This window comes from Vombatus ursinus, unplaced genomic scaffold (assembly GCF_900497805.2).
Source record: "Vombatus ursinus unplaced genomic scaffold, bare-nosed wombat genome assembly UNPS02009824.1, whole genome shotgun sequence".
In the NCBI taxonomy this organism is placed as follows: Eukaryota; Metazoa; Chordata; class Mammalia; order Diprotodontia; family Vombatidae; genus Vombatus; species Vombatus ursinus.
Window position 1 is genome coordinate 773,520 of NW_020949602.1, and position 17,516 is coordinate 791,035.

General features: G+C 47.7%; 1 protein-coding gene across 1 annotated transcript in view; it reads right to left on the reverse strand.

The window, feature by feature from the left end:
- Positions 1-3,514: 3,514 nt before the first annotated feature.
- TMEM59 (transmembrane protein 59) overlaps positions 3,515-17,516 on the reverse strand; it is a 28,357-nt gene continuing 14,355 nt past the window's right edge. The window contains exons 5-8 of the mRNA XM_027852744.1: positions 17,254-17,338; positions 16,388-16,472; positions 15,485-15,593; positions 3,515-7,835 (exon numbers count right to left, since the gene is read on the reverse strand). Of these exons, the coding sequence (XP_027708545.1) occupies positions 7,680-7,835; positions 15,485-15,593; positions 16,388-16,472; positions 17,254-17,338 (435 nt within the window). The 3' untranslated portion in view covers positions 3,515-7,679. The remainder of the gene's footprint in view (positions 7,836-15,484; positions 15,594-16,387; positions 16,473-17,253; positions 17,339-17,516) is intronic.

Below are 17,516 nucleotides of genomic sequence, written 5' to 3' on the forward strand. Positions count from 1 at the left end.
GCTGGGGGGTGGGGAATAAGGAAAGGTTTCATGTAGAAGGTGGTGCTTGGGCTGAGCTTCTGAAGGAAGTTAGGGGTTCTAAGGGGTGAAAATGAAAGGAGCATGGATACTCCAGGCTTGAGAGATGGCCAATGCAAAAGGACAAAGATGGGAAAAATAATAATTGGACCAGAGTGTATGAAAGGGAGTAAGGCTACAATGGCAGGCTAGGGCCAGGGTTCTCTGGTAGTGTGTTTAGAGGGGGTCAAAGAACTTCAGAGGTGTAAAATTTTTTTTAATTAATTTATTTTTAGTTTTCAACAATCACTTCCATAAGCTTTTGAATTTTAAATTTTCTCCCCCTCCCTCCCCACCTCCCTCCTCAAGATGGCATGCAATCTGATACAGGCTCTACATATATTTTCCTATTAAACATGTTTTCACATTAGTCATGTTGTAAAGAAGAATTAGAACCAATAGGAGGAACCACAAGAAAGAAGAAACAAAACAAGAAAAAAAAAGAGCAAATAGTATGCTTCAATCTGCATTTAGATTCCATAGTACTTTCTCTGGATGTGGATAGCATTTTCTATCATGAGACTTTTGGAGATGTCTTAGGTCCTTGCATTGTTGAGAAAGGCTAAGGCTATCAAAGTTAGTCATTGAACAACGTGGCTGTTACTGTGTACAACATTCTCCTGCTTCTGCTCACTTTACTCAGCATCAGTTCATATAAGTCTTTTTAGGTTTTTCTGAAGTCTGCTTCCTCATCATTTCTTACAACACAATAGTATTCCATTACATTCATATACCACAATTTGTTCAGCCATTCCCCAATTGATGGGCATCCCTCAATTTCCAATTCTTTGCCACCACAGAAAGAGTTGCTATAAATATTTTTGTACATGTGGGTACTTTTCCCATTTTTATGATCTCTTTGGGGATATAGCCCTAGAAGTGCTATTGCTGGGTCAAAGAGTATGTACATTTTTACAGCCCTTTGGGCATAGTTCCAAATTGGTCTCCAGAATGGTAGGATCAATTCATGACTCCACCAACATTGCATTAGTGTTCCAATTTTCCCACATCTGTTCCAACATTTATCATTTTCCTGTTTTGTCATATTAGCTAATCTGATAGGTGTGATGTGGTACAGAGATGTAAAATTAAAATTTGATTTTAATTCTATGTTGCTAAGACTTAATCAAACTAGATTTAAAACTCCCTTTCCAAGGAGGTTCCTTCCCCTTGTAAACTTCACTCACTACTCACTTTCCAGAGAAACCTGATTAATCTCAAAGGTAAAATCTTATCCATTTAACCTATCGTAGCAACTACCAACACCTGGGAACCTTTGTCTTGTGACTTGAATCATGTCTCGGCTGTGGTTAAGGGGGTTTCAGAAGGAGAGGTCCAAACGATGCAATGTCATTTCTGACTATGTCACTGATAGCCCATCAGAAGAGACACTCAGGTTTGCCTGCTCATCTTGCTTGTCATAAAAGGTCCTCTCAGACCTCACTCAGTGTCTTTGCTGGCCTAACTGATAAAGTGATCCTGCTTGGAACCTTGTTTTCAAAGGGGGCAGAGGCCATCGATGCACCCTCAACAGGAAGCCCTGAAACGACCATTGCCTGAAGATCTGCAGTGGGGGCAGGGGCATTCTCTGCTTTTACTGGTTTAAGCAGGTTTTCTTCACACTAAATTTACTTCTGTGCAGCCCAGCCAAAGAGAATGAGTCACTCTGCCTCTAGTTTCTCCTTTCTGCCATCTGTCTTCCTGAGATGCCAAGAATGACATTCCTGACATAGATGTAACCATATGACCCAGAGAAATTTTCAGCAATCCCCCCTATTGCTTCCTTTTCTGCACTCCCACCTGTGTCTTTGCACAAGTGGTCTTCCACATCTGGCAGGCCCTCCTTCCTCACTGCTACCTCTTAGAACGCCTGGCTTCCTTTGAAGCAGAGTCCATGAAGGCCTTCTCTGACTCCATCCCCCATCCCAAACCACCTCACGGTCCTTAGAGCTCTTCCATGGCAATTACCCGGCCATGGGCAGTATCCCTCCAACAGAACTGAGTTCCTGGAATGTGAGCAGGGGCTTGCAATGAGGAGGCATTTAACCAATGTTGAGCTTAAACCTAATCCCTCTTTTACATGATAGGTTTTAAAATAGTTGGAAGACAGCTGTTGTGTCCACTCCCTGTTTTCTCTTCTCCACACTGGATAATCTCAGTTCCTTCAATCTAACTTCCACATAGAAGGAAGCAAACCAAGATCCCCCATAATTCTGGTTATCCTCCTCTGGTCAACAGATCCAACATCTAGACAATCATGTGACCCCAAGATCTGAACATACTACTCCAAACATAGTCTAACCAGACTGAATTACTGCCCTGGTGCAGGGCAATGCCCGCTGCTCTTAACACAGCCTAAGATGGCATTAGCCTTCCTGGAGGCCGTGTTGGGCATGAAGCCTCTAAGATTCGGCAATCTTCTTAAAAAAAAAAAAATTGTTGTTTAGCCATGCTTCTGCCTTGTACTTGTGAAACTGAATCTTGAACCTGTTTGAGACTACATTTATTTATCCCTACTCAACTTTATCTTTAGTTTTCTAATTTCAAGATTTTTAAAAAATCCTGATTCCATCACGCAGTAGATGAGCCATCCCTCTTGGCCCAGGTTTATTATCTGTAAATGGTGGATGTGAAAGCGTTTAGTAAACTGGCATCCAAATGAAGATGATCCGCTGGGCCCCATATGCCAGCCTTTCCTTCCAGGCCAGTCCAAGGATCCCTGGCTTTGGAGTCTGAAGATCTTGGGTTTCAAATCCTTACAACTTGTGTGACCTTGTTTGAGGTGCTTAAGCCGTCTGGGGGAGGGGGCTGAATTAGACGCCCTCAAAGCCCCTTTGCAGCTCTGAATCTAGGATCCTATGATGCTCAAAGCAGGACGTTTTCCTAAGGTCAAACCTAAATTTGCTTCTTCTCCCTGTTTTTCCTCGTAGCTCCCTCTGGGGCCACGGGGGTTAACCAAGTCTGTCCTTCTTCCAAATGACTGCCCTTCCAATGAATAAATCGGTCATAAGGCCATGCACTCTCCCCAACTGCACCCTCCTGTCTTGTCTCCCCTTTTCACTTCTAGCTTCTCCAGTCGATCCTCTCCAAGATAACCTTGCAGCCTTTCATTGTCCTGGCTGGTGGCACCTAGAACTCACCATGAGACCCTCATGGTGCTCTGACCAGAACAGAGGGCAGGGGGACTGCCATCTCCCTTGTTCAACGTGCTATTCCTTTTTTAATTGCATTAATCATCTTCTCAGATGCCATATCACAATCTTGACTCATCTATATTAATGTTGCAATGAGCTAAAGTCTTATGTTTGTTGACTAAAGAAACTAAGAGTCTGAAGGGAGTCTGGAGATCATGTGATCCAATCTTCTCATTTGACAGGGAAAACGGGGAGCCCAGGTGGCTCCAAGGAGTGTAGACAATTACTTTTAGAGGTTAACATCACAATATTAACAAGTCTGATGCAGGCAATCCAAATTTTATTTAGGTCCATCACACTTCAGAATTGGGAAATTAACATTCCTTGGCCTCTAACAAAGACTGCGGGTGATTTATTTCAAGGTAACAATCATCAAGGTCTTTTGTCAAAGTATCTTTTTCTCAATCAGTTGTTGATTTCCCTCCCATCCAAACCTTCCATTATTTCAAAACAATTCCAATACTAGAAACACTGAACAAGAGGCAGTAAAAATTAACCCAAATCATTCAGAATAGAACTGAACAGAAATGTTGTTTACCATGACAAGAGAAGGAAACCTGTAAGTCTAGAATCAGACTCTCAGGAACTGGAAGGGACCTCAGAACATTTAGAGGAACCTGTACTAAAACAGGAATCCTGGACAAAGTGAGCCATTCAGCCTCTCCTAAGACATCCCCAGTTTTTCACTTCGGGATGGCTCCAATGATTAGGGAGTTTTTGCTAACACAGAGAGTCACTCTGCCTCTCTTTTCAAAATTATTGATGCACTGTTTTCATAGACAAGGCTTATTCACCCTCCCCCTGACTCCCTCTCCCTCTCTGTGGCACCTTCCCTTGCAGATAAGCAGGGCTGGTAAATCTCTTGCAGATCTCTCCACTGGTCCTAGTTCTGGCCTCTGGAGCCTGGGGAACAACACTGGTTCTCCCTGCTCATGAGAAAGAGACTTTCAAACACTTAAAGGTATGAAAGTTTTCTCTTCTCCAAGCTAAACGGGTTTTGTTCCTTACCAAGCCTTGTCCCAGAGTGAAACTGTTACCACCATAGGGAGGCAAAGGAAAAACAAAGACAAAATACAGGGACCCAGAGCTCAAATGCTACGGCATCAATGCCTACAGAGTTCCAGCTCAAAGGTTAAGATGGCGCCTAAGAGACATTCAGGCTTGAGGCTGAATACAAAACAGAGTAGAAAGATCCAAAGAACAGAAATCTGCACTTACTCTTTCAAATCCAAGCTTTTCACACTGTATTTGGTAAACTGCTCAAATTCTACCCTTAGAGCTTCATTCCTTGAGTTTAGAGTGATTCTTGGGACAAAGCAAAAACCCTCGAGGGAAGTGTTGCTTTTTAAAGCTTTCTCAGTCCAATCCGAAATATAAGGGAAAGGACACTGGATTAGAAATGACAGGGCTGGTTAGAATCCCAGTTTTGCTACATGCTGTAGAAGGAGGCGGCAGGCCACTTTTCCCCTCTGGGCCTTGGTTTTTTACGAAAACTTGGGTAACATGGTGGGGTGGGCTAGATTATCTGTTCAGGTCCTTTCCAGCTCCATTGCCTCTGAGGAATTGGAGTTTAATACAAATATACTTTCACACAAAAAAATATAAACACATAGTGAATCATTATGGCAACAATACCACAGATTCTCAGCATTCAATGATTTATACAGTTATATGATCTGAACATTAAATTATACTATTGAACAACATGAACCAGAGCCTCCAAACAACTTTTTGCAAGTTTTTCTCAGTTACTAGGATCCAAGCAGATCTGGATCCATTCAACCAGACCTAGGAAACACCATACTTTATTTATATCGAGGAAATACAAACACACATATCCAGGAGGTACTGGGAGACCTCTTGTCCAAGAAACCATTTTTAAAAAATCGCTGCAGTAAGCAAAAGCTAGATTATCTACTTAAAATAAGTATTTTTGTACTGGGAGGGCCTAGCTGTACTCCTCTTCTTTCCCTCTGCCCCACAACCCGTAACAGCTCTCAACCCGTTGGCTGGTTCCCTAACTGAATTAGCTTAAAGTCTTAGACTCCTGCTGAAAATCAAATACTTTCCCCAGGGGGACTCTCTTTTGATGTTTCTTTAGCTGAGTCTGAGTTTCAGGTTTTCCTGACAGTCGGCTTTGTAAAAAGGTTCGGGCTAGGGGGAAGCACTGAGCACCTCGGGGACATCTCTACTACAGAGTGAAAACCAGAACTGAGGAGAAGACTAGAAGGACCCTAAGCTCTCTATTTTGTTTACGGTCTACTATCCTAGATACAGGTATCCAAAAAGATTAGGTATTCTCTGCAAGGACCCTTAAGAAACATCCTAAAGTCAAAAATGGATGAGTTCAAGTCTAACTATTAACTTGATAATTTCTAGGGGTTTCAAGTGGTCTTTGGATATGGAAGTAAAGAGATGTTTGCTCAATTCAGGGCTCTCTTCCATACTAGCTATGTGTTCCCATTTGTCACCATGGACAAGTGCTGCTGCACCTGCTCACAGCTGTACTGCCCCCACTAGAGGGCTGGGCCTTCATCTGTACTAGAGATAGACTTTAGTAGGTGGCATAGCTGGGATAGATATAAAACAGAAAACTGCTCTTCTCAAACGATGAAGAATTAAGTTCAAATATTGTCCTTTACATTACAAACGCCTGCTCAACAGAAAGGAATTAGTTTGGCCAAAAGGATGAAATTTTCTGGAAGAATGGCATCAGATAGGCTACCTGGTGAGCCCAGAAACTCGAGCCCCTCCCACCCCCCCATGTGGGAAGCAGTGTGAAGAGGTGGGATAAGGGGGTTGCAGAGGGGACCTGTGACAGGTGAGAGGCTGGATTAGATCTGCCTCGTGAGGAACAATGACCAGGGTTCTAGAAGGAGGTGTAAAGAGCAAGAGAGAGATGGAGAATAAGCTACACTGATGTCATATGAATGCCAAATAAACACATTCGTTAGCATCCTTGAAACCCAGAGGAAGAATGACCAGGTGGCAATAAAAGACAGAAGTTACTCCGATAGCGTACTGGACAGGTCCCAAGACAGTTTCTTACCTCTCTGGGCTGGATGAGCTAAGAAACTGTCTGCATGTAGACAATGAGTCATATAACTTCCATCTACATGACTCTGAATACTAAGACTTTATGAGCCTCAAGAGGAATTGAGATATAGCTCTGCATAGAAAAAAAATCGCCTCTCATACTCTTGCCTCTAAGTTCTGAGTCACAAAAGGTTTTTCAATTAGCCTCCTGCATGATTTAGGTCAGTAAGTCTGTGCTAACAAGAACCACAACTGGATTTGGAATAAACCCCTGGGCCCAGGGCCATGATAGGGAGGTTGCTTCTCTTGGCGTTATTTCCTGCCCCCAGGCAGGGTGAGAGGGGGTGGGGACAGATTCAAAGAGCTCTCAAGTCCCTTTCTGTAAACTCTTCACCACTTATAACCCACCAAAGACTGGACTCCTCCTTCCCTAGGACACATCGCCCACACTGCTTTCTGATTGAGCAGGACGGAGCAGCTTCTTCCAAATCATGAGCCTCTAATTTGGAACTGCCTGAAACCTAGAATGCTTAGTTAGCACTTTACAGTGCATAATTCAGCACCTGAAAACTGGCCCCAGGCTGCAAGATGGAAGGATGACCCCTCTGGCTAGGATCAGTCAACATGGCGAGGGGCACTGGAGATGCCTTTTCCCCAAGAGTCTCGGCCAATTCTTGCCATGCGGCATCCCCCCCTGAACGATGGTGCCCACCAGCTGTTGCAGTCAATACTACCCAAGGACCAAACCTCCGGAAAAGAGATAGCCTGGAGCAAGTCTCTCCTTTTCACCTCTCAGAGGGGATCCCTCCCAGCACAAACTCTATATACTCGATGGGCCTTACGTTTCTTTTAACCCTGGAAAACATTGTGAGTCTGTAATGTATTAACACAACATTTATGCACAGAGTGATACAAATAAAACTTTAATGACATCAGCTCGCTACAACTGAAAATTAAGGGCCTCAGAAAGGCTCCTCATGCTGACTTCTAATTTCCAATCACATGTTTATGGAGCCATTTCTGAGCACTGACATTATATCCTATCACATACCTTCTATTAATTAGGATGTTTGCCAGGATCATGGTAGAAGGTTTGAGGGCAAGAGGACATGCTTACAGAATTTAGTCAAGGGAGAAATAAAAGCACACTGCAAACATCAATGAAAAGTAGTTACAGATAGTAAGTCGTGAGATCCCAGATGTCTATCTCTCTCCAATTACTAGAGAATACATGGTGAAGTGACAGACAATACCACTGTCCCAGATCGGTAACTTTATTTGCATTTTATAGCTAATTTCTTAAGCCCCATATCCAAAGAAACCAATAAAAAAAAGCCACACCAGGAACGGAAAGTTAGAATGTCTATTAAATTAATTTTTCTTTAAAAAACGTTAGATTTCTGAATGAGTGAGATTCACTTTGGCAGGGAGAGGCCCGGCTTCTTCACGCTCCTCAGCCTGGCATCGAAGCGCCACAAGGGAGGAAGGCGGGCACTTGGGCAGCTTCTGTCCATTCATGAACTCCAAGTCTCCATAGATGCTCAGCTTCTGAAATGAACCGAGGCATTTTAAGACCATGTTGCCTGGGCAAGTGGGCCCACCCCCGGCCGGGCACAGTAGCACTGAGCCCACCTTCTAAGCAGCGGAGGGAGCTCCCCAGGGGCCCAGTCAATGGCCTCTGCTTTTAGGAGGATAGTTAACAGGATTTCTAGACACCTGAAGTCAGGACACTCAGGTCTAGGAATCCAAAGGCCCAAGCACCATTCCAGGCTGACTGAACGAGTTCTCATTCCATCGATATGTCATTTCAGTCAGCCCAGCTGTGAAACGAGGATGGGGCGGCCCCCTTCCCTCTCAACCCTTTACAGCTAGGTCCAACGGGAATCCAATGAAGTGGCTGCATCTATTCAAAGTCTCGCTACTGGAAGTTGTAATTATGTAAAATAAATTAATTGGTTCCAGACCAATGGAAATATTCAGTGTGAATTCGAATGAAGAGATTCATTATTTGTACTAATCAAGACCTAGCAGTATCTCACTAGAATATCAGATGAATCAGAAGGCCATACAGAAAAGCCTTCCAAAAGCTTAGTCAACACTGGCGGTGGTGATGGCTAGAACAATGCCATCATTACTCTATTACCAAACTCATTTTTCTCCATCACAAGGGGATCTGGGGGAGGGCACTAATTCTAAGCTAAGAAATCTACACTCTGGTCTGGCTCCAAGACTTCATTAACAACACACAGAACAGGTGACAGAATTCTACCCTGAGCTTTCAGGAGGAACCAAATGAATGAAGAAGTCAACAAGCTAAAGAAAATTCCCATTCTGTGTCCTTCCCGTGCCCACTCAGGGCCCTCATGGTCCCATCTTCTTTCCAAGTTCTGCTGGCTTCTTTCCTTGGCTCCAATACCACAGAGCTGGGTAGCTCTAGCAAGAGGGACGGTGACTGGAGTTAGGATTTACACCCAAGCTCCAAGGATAAAGCGACCCACCTGCACCAGGCTGCATACCTCAGAAATAGGAAAGGACGGCTTCACCAGCAAATGAGCTAACATGTGCACAGTGCCTAACACAGAGTGGGCTTATGGCCTTCTAATCCTTGAAGGACAGTGTGAGTGGGTATTGGTGCCACTCATGGAGACTGCTCCTTTCTCCTCTCGCAGTTAGCCAGACCCCTCCTTAGGCTTCCCCTGAAAGCCTCCAGGCCATGGTAAGCCCTGGGGGTGTCACTCTGGTGTGGTGGGGGGAGGCAGAGTGTATCAGACAAGGAAGGAAGGCTGCCCTGGATCACACAGAGGATACAAAAGTTTTTGCTTTGCTGATGATGCAGAGGAGTGGAAAAAAGAGAAAGCAGGAGCTCAACAGTCAGGAGACCTTGGCTGCAGTCCTGCTGGGACCAGATGAGCTCTAATGTCTAAGATGATTTGATCAATTCAAGGAATGTAAAAGCAACATGGAATACCTTAACGGATGAACAGTCATACCATTACTACAAGGCATCTCACTGCCTCATTTTTATTCTTAACAATCACGGTTGGCTGCTCTGTAACAGATTTATGGAAGAGTAAAAAGAAAACCTTTGCATTAAAAACCCTGAATAGCAAAGTAAAGTAAAACAAACAAACAAACAAACAAAAAAGCTCTTCGAGATACTCTGGAATTCTTGGAAGGACAAAGAATCCTGTGCCCTGAATGAACACACAGTAATTGGTAATGAGTGTCCTCCACACGGACACTTCATAAGCCTCTGAGACTGAGAAAGACCTCTCCAACCATCTGTTCCTCTCTCTCCCTGTATTCCTTAATCACCAGACACCCCTCACCCACTTCCCCTTGGCCTCTCACCTTCCTCCTCCTTCCCTTAGATCTCACACCTCAATCCTACTTTTGCAACTGTGCTCCCTCCCTCCCCCCAGCTAAGGAGCTCATTCCCTCCCTTCCCACCTGTTCATCCTCATCAAGGCCACACCCTAGCTCTGTGCTCTTGACCTCATCCCTTCCTTCCCTAGCGGACCACTACCTCCATCATCCCACCCTCCTCCTCCCTCCTCTCCCCATCGATGGCTTCTTTGACTACTACCTTCAGCCATGCCCAAAGCTACCACAGAACCCATGTCAGCCCTTCAAATTCTTCTCTCTCTCAGCCAAATTCCTCCCCGCCTCCTTCCTCAACTGAAACTGCCCTCTCCGATGTTGCCAGTCACCTCCTACCTGGCAAACCTGCTGGTCTTTTCAGTCCTCCTTCTACATCTGCCTCTACTGACACCACACTTCTCCCTTGGTCATCCTGCCTGCCTGTCTGCTCCTCCTCAGGTTTCCTGCCTGGTTCAGCGTTTATATCAAAGCACCTAACAGTGGTTATTCCTAGCATCTCTGTCCAAGCCTCTCTTCCCTTCTCTTTCTCTCCCCCACTGCCCTCCTCAGTGACCTTATTAATTCCCACAGATGGCCAAGAGGGTCAAATGTAGCCGGTAGGTTGAGAAGAATGAAGTACGAAGAAGGACCATTAGATGTGATAACAAAGAAGTCTGGCAACTCTGGAGAGAGAAGTTAGGCCAGCCTACGGAGGACTGAAAAGGATATAGGGACAGGTTTTTCCTTCCTAAAAGTCTGACTGAGAAAAGCAGGAGAGGAGGAAAGTTTAAGGGCATGGGATGGTGGGGCTGAACCAAGGTGGTTTTACTTTTTTTTGGGAAAAGGATCAGGGATATGGTGGCAGTCTGAAAGAAGCAGGGAAGGAACCAGTACTTGGAAAAGGTTCAGGATTTGAGAAAGAAGGATTGAGGGGATGGGATCAAGGGCACACGGAGATGGGGGGAAAGACAAAATGAGGGTGAGGTCAAGGGGCTGTGAACAGACTGAAGGGAGAGCTCACCCTTCCCAAGAAAGGGGGGACAAAGTCCTTGGCTAAAGGGGGAGAGATGAGGCTTGGAAAAGCTGTGGGGAATCAAAGAGGAAAGCACTGCAGGCCCAGCTCAAGTTGGCTAAGGTGAGGGGAGGGCACAGAGATTGAGGGTGGGAAGAATGTGGTCCTGGTTTGGCAGAGGTCAAGAGGCGACATGACATAGGGGTGAATGAGCAAGAGACAGACTGTGCAGAAGTGACGTGAGATCAGAGCAGGAGGGAAATGCACACAACGTGGAATGGCCTGAGCAAGTACTGAGCATGAGGGGTGGGGGGGGGCGGGGTGTCACATGAAGGCAAACGCAGGGTTCCAGAGGGCTGAGGCAGAGGGAAGAGACTGAATGGAATGAGAGCAGGTTTGGGGTAGAAGAATGCCCATATTTTAAATTAGGGAAACAGAACGATTGTAAGTAATGGTTACATCTAGTGGGTGGCTGGTCAGCAGCTAGATGGCACAGCGCTCAAAGTGCTTGGCCTGGAGTCGGGAACGCAAATCTTGCCTCGGATACTTACTACCTGGGTAAGTCACCTCACCTGTTAGCCTCAGCTTCCTCAACTGTAAAATGGGGATGACATCAGCACCCACCTCACAGGACTGTCGTGAGGATCAAATGAGACGTTTGTAAAAAGCCCTGCACAGAGCACCTGGCACACAGCAGGTGTTACATAAATGCTTCTTCTCCCTTCCCTGATCAAGGTGGAGAGAAGGCCAGGTAATACAATGTAAGGCAAAGGAGGAATTGGGTGGTTAGGGAGTTAAGGGCACAAGGACATGGCCATCCTCCCTGCACGCCATCTCTCCCACCCAATGCCTCTCCACGCACAGCCACTGCTTTAGTTCAAGCCCTCATTCCCTCCCACGTGGGTCACTGCCTCCTAGCTGGCCTCCCTGCCTCACAGCTCTTCCCACTTCAGCCTCTTCCCAACAGACACCAAAGCCCGCATTCCCCGACGCAGACATCGGAGGCGCAGAGACTCTCCTGGCCCCAGTCTCACCAACTGGCTTTCCCCGCAGCCTGCTCCTCTCTGCTCTCCCTGACCCAGCCACACTGGCCCCTTCTGATTCCTCCCCCACTACCTTGTATTTATTATCTTTATTCTTTTTGGACTTAGATATGTACTTGCTGTCCATAACAGCTGACATTTATATAGCACTTATGATGGGTCAGGCACTGTGTGCTAAGCGCTTTACAAATATTATCTCATTCAATCCTCAAGACAACCTTGGGAGGTAGGTGGCATTATTACCCCCATTCTATTCTACTTGACCATGGTCACAGTAACTACTAAGTGTGTGAGGCTAGATCTGAATTCAGATTGCCCCGACTCCAGGCTTGGCAGGCTACCCACTGCACCACCAAGATGCCAGGTATAGCCTTCAGTGCTTCGCACACTGCCTGGAAGCTGCTAAGCACTTCATAAATGCTTGCTGACCTACTTCAAGTCTCCTAAAATTACTGACAATAATGCCAATTTCCACACTTGGGAGTAAAAACCCAATCCAACCAATATCTGCCCTTATTAGTCCTGCCTGTTCCTCAGAAGCCATGTGCGGGAGGCAGCGGCGGGCCCTGGGGACAACCAGCAGAAAAGGCCTTGAGTCGGCGTGAGGTTCAAGAAGCATCCCGGCTAGATTCAGAAAGACTCATCAGCAGGGTGGCTGCGGTCACAAAGACTGCCTGCCGGACAAAAAGGAGCTTCAAGCTGCAATGGGGAAGGAAGGACAGCGACGAACATGATGTCAGCTCCAATTCCAAACACATTTCCCTTGCAGCCACCTTGTGAGACAGTGCAAATGATACCCATTTTACAGATGAGGACACTGTCACAGAGCTCCTTCTAGGGAGTCAGAGCAAGTGTCCCCTAAGTCCAAGGCTCCTTCCACGACTCCAGGTCACCTCAAGAAATGGCAACAATGTGGCCGGTGGCCAATGTGCGCTTCTGTGGAGATTCAACATACCTGCTAAGGGCCTGCCTCAAACACCTTCTTACCCGTCAGGTTCCCCTGAACCTCCATCTTCAGCCCTCTCTGGAGGATGGCTATGGAGGTGCGGTGGAAGCCAGCCCAGCATTACTGGGGACGACGCCCAGACCTGCCATCGTGTGTACAGAAGACAGGGCTCATGACCACGTTTGGCCCAAAGCCAGGCTGACAATCCCAGGTGGCAGGTGAGGGCAAAGTGTTAAGTCAAAAATCAGGCAAGCTAGGAGAATGCAGTGACGTGGACCACAAGGCCACTGCTGCCGTGGACAGGAAGCCTTTCCCATGGCCCCTCCCTACCAGAGGCACAAACACGCATTATGTGGGAGGGATGTGGTCAGAAGAAAGGACAAATGCAGACAATCACTCAGCGCGCCTAAGGCTAGGCTAGCAGAGGAACCTGGCTGCGGAAGCGTTAATCAAAGGTGCTCAGTCCTCAGCCCAACGACCGAGGCTTGAGCAGCCATCTCGATCCTGCCTCTGCCTTCCCAGAGGAGGGGGTAGTGAGGGCAAATGGTCCACGATGGCCTCTGGGGACATGTGTCATTTACTGAACAGCTCGGCTACGGAGCTTCTTCCCATGAGGAGGCAAGAAAGAGAAAAAGAATGTTTGGGGGGAGGTCAGGAAGACTGGGGGCCATTAACTCCCTGATTCAACAAGGAGCCTCTGCAAACAAACACACTCAGCCAGCTCTACCCCTGCTCCTGCCAATGCCCGGGGGTGCAGCTACCACCAGGGCTTCTCCCCTGGGTCCTGGGTGAGGCACCTAGGCAGGGGATTTGCCAGAATGACCTGTTTTAGGCATGTGCTTCCTAGGGAGATCCCAGTCAAACTGGACAGTCCCCTTGATTCTGCCCTCCCCTCCTGGACACAGTTCTCCCCCCCGACACCTGCAAACTGGGGAGAACCATTCTTAAAGGACCACTGAGGCAACAAGAGCCGGTGCTGGGGTCGAGCTGTGTGGGGAGGGGCTGCCTGGGGGATCCCGGCCCTGGGTGTACTCTATAAGCTCCGTCGTCCTCTCCGTTTGTCTCTCTCCTGGTAGTCAACACTTTCTAAGCCCAGCTCATCCCCCTTCAAGAGCACAAGCTCCATGGGGCGGGGCCTGCGGCTCTCACCACCAAGCATGTCTTACGACTCACAGGGAAGACGTGCAGCCGTATGGGGCTTCAAAAGCAAACCCACAAGAAGAAAATGAGCTAAAAATGTCTCGGGCCTTCTTGGACGAGGAAGGGAAAGCTCCACTCCTCTTCTGCACTCGGTGTCCACGTCCTAGGTCTTACAAGGAACACAGAAATGCGCTCTCCCCACCAGGGCTTAGGTTCTCTATTAAACCAACAAGACGGCACGTGTAAATTATGTGTAAATTATGCAGAAAAGCCTCCACTTCAGGACCACTTCTCCAAGGCACCCAGACCCTGTGCAGAGGTCAGGACTATCTCATGCTTACAGCTCCCAGAGGAAAACAGAAGGAAAGGGTTCAATGGAACAACAGTACCTGAAATAAACGGCTCTGGGCCAAGAAACCTGAATGTTTCCAGCATTAAATTTTTGGACACTGTTGTAGCAAATAAACCAAGAAGCACCCATCATGGCTGCACTACCTGCACAGGCATCCCTCACTCTTGGGAGAAGCACAAACTGACTGGCCAGCAGAATTCTTCGGCTCAGACGGCAGCGTGCTGCAGACGTGGGGAGCTGGTGGCTCGCTTACCCTCTAGGCTGGGATATGCCATTTCTCTTGGACGGTCCCATCTTTCTGAGTCTTCCTCCTCTCTGGCCTGTCCTTGCCAGCTTCCAAACTTGGAGACATCTTGGACTTTTACTCCTGTGATGCCCCACACAACTGGTTGCCAAGTCTTACCAAAGTCTAGCCCCTAAGGCCTCTTCCATTCAGCTTCTCCTCTCACCAACCCTGGCCTGAACCTTCCTAATCGTCCAGAGCCTCCTCTCTCCGATCCATTTCTTTTTTTTGGTTAGGCAGTTGGGGTTAAGTGACTTGCCCAGGGTCACATAGCTAGTAAGTGTCAAGCATTTGGTCTGAGGCCGGATTTGAACTCAGGTCCTCCTGACTTCAGGGCCAGTGCTCTATCCACTGCACCACCTAGTTGCCCTTCTCCAATCCATTTCTAAAGCACAGGTCGAACACTGACCTTGCCAAGAAGTGCCAGTTGCCCCCCTCCTGCTCCTAGGAACAAATACAAGCCCCTAGGCATTTATAGCCCCTCCCAGCCTACTTCCCATTTCAGGCCAGCTGCATGTTACTGTACTTCCCAAGTTCTAGCTGCTCAGCCCCAGCTGCTATTCCTATAGGTGACAATTCATCTCCCACCTCCAGGCCTTTGCATACACAGGTTATCCTCTTGACCTTTCTCTTGTGCCCTACACTCCAGTCGAACTAGACTGCCTGCCTGGCCCCTGAACACAGCCGAGTGAACTAGCCATGCCTCAGCTGTGCATAAAACTATTGAGGACCCAGACATTGGGCTCTCTGCCATCTGCCCAGGACCAGAACCTCAGAGCTTGCTGCTGCCCTCCTTAGTCTCCCCTTGCCCACAACCACACCCCACTGACCCTAAGAGGGACAAAAATCACCCATCAGCTGGGACCTGGGACTTTTGTCTGGGTCGAATGTCTGAAGCAGCCCGTGCTTCTGAACGTCCCCTATCATTCTTCCAGGGGCCACCTCAGAGGACGGCCTGGAGAGGCAGAGGGGGTAGGCGGGGAGCACTTCTTCTCTAGGCAGACAACCCTGGGCATTTGGTGACAAAGCCCGTTCCACGCGCTTTCTCGCCTCCCACTCACCTCCGGTGGGACGTACTGCTCCATCGCCGTGGCAACAGTGGCACAGCAGATCCAGAGTAACACCAGAACCGAGAGCACGAGGGTGATGGTCACAATCCAGCCAGAGTTCCTGACAAACAGCAGGGGAAGCACATGAGAACCCCAGGCCCAGAGGGACGACTCTTCCTAGCCAAGAGCAGACCAAGCCTGGCTGCGAGTCTGCCCAGGAGGCGCTGCAGCCTCGGGGGGTGGGGGTGGGGGGGCTCAGGCCAAGCCGTGGCTCCTTTCCTGGCCACTGTGACACGTCTGATGGCCACGAGGCTCAGCAAGGGGGATTCTGTGCTGCTACCAGAATGTAAGTGCGTGTCACGTAGGGACTGCCTCACTCTTCGTACTCAGATCTTCAGGGCCCAACTCCAGCGCCCACCCGTGGGCTGTGCTTACTCGCTGCCTGCGTCTTGTAATGAACAAAGCTGTGCTAGGAGCCACAGTTACCCGGAGCCTGAGAAGGAAGGGAAAGGGGGAGGGGCGCTGCTTGGTGGGCAGGGCATTCAGTTGTTTCCAAGGAAAAAAATCATTTCACACAGTAGAGAAAGTTACATTATGCTGTTGGAATTCAGCAGCACTACTGCAGGAAAAAAGTGAGGAAGTACACGTGCACAGGTATAATTAATTAAATTGCATCTTAAAAGCGGGGAGCATTACTGCTTACAAGAAATCTTCCGGGGAAGCCTGTCAAATGACAAACCCTTTGGTGATGGGGAAACGTTATTTTCTTGGCCTTTTTAGTATATTAACTTTTAAAGAAACCAAAACAACCCTGAAAATACAGGGAAACATAGGGGAAGTGGTGTGACTGTCAAAATCGCTCAGACCCAAAGCAGAGCATGTCTCTAGAAAGATAAATAAATTAGAAATACATACAGAGAGAGGCATTTAAAAAAGCTGTCGCTTTCTCCATCTTCAAAATAGCCTCTGTGGGCCTGAGAGCCTGCTGGCTGTGGATTTGCTGAAACATCAAGGCATAAGTCAGATCAGACTCCGTCATTTACCAACATTCACAAGCCTGAGAAGCTGGATTTGGAGCCACAGGATTTGGGTTTGGCTCCGAGCTCTGTCACTGGCTTGCTGTGTGACCCTGGGCAAGTTCCTTCACCTCTCTGTGCCTCACCTTCCTCCCCTAAAATGAAGGGCTAGGGCAAAGGGCCTCTGAGGTCCCTTTGAGATGTACCCGCAGGAGCCTCCTCCCAAAGGCCCCCAGTGTGCATGGATGAGCAAATGGGACAATATGAACACCTTATGAGGAACCAACGTATTTCCAGCAAATGAGAACCCAAATGCAGCAGCCAATTATCTATCACTGAAGCACGCTGGCATGCTACCTCATCTGCTGCAGGAGGGGGATTCTGGTTCCCTGGTGCCTATAAGAACCTTAAGAAGAAAGTTACCCCCCACCCCCCCACCCAGTTTCCCTATTCCAAGGGAAAATGTGGAGTTAAGAAATTGTGTTTTTGCTCTAGAGAAGCTAAGAACCAGCAAACGTGGATAAAAGTGAACTCTGGCAATTCAGACTGATTTCTCAGCACACAGCAGGGAAGGAGGCAAACACGGAAGCTTTGTTCTAGTGTTCCAGGTCACGGGTTTACCTTCAGGCTTTGCTGGGAAGTTGTGAAAGCCCAGCTTAGACACAAATGGGCAAGATTTGGGCCTTACTCCTCCATTAAGGCAGATAATTTGCGGTAGATAATCTACTATCAATGCTTTTATGCCAGTTTTCAAATAAAACTTACAGGCCATTTTCTTTAAAGGTGCATTTTTCCCATGTGGAGAATGATCCCGATCCACCTGGGCTGGATACTGAATTTCTGGTTTAGACTGAAAGAGAATCAAAGGGACGGTAAGCAGCCTGACAACCAAAGCCCATCCAGGAACAAGTTCACTCTGGCTGTCTCTAAAAACCCGTCATTCTAACACAATGGGCCCGCAGACAACTCAGAAATGGAAATACTCCAGCCATGACCCTCACCCTCGCTGAAGCCCTCATCCAGCTGCT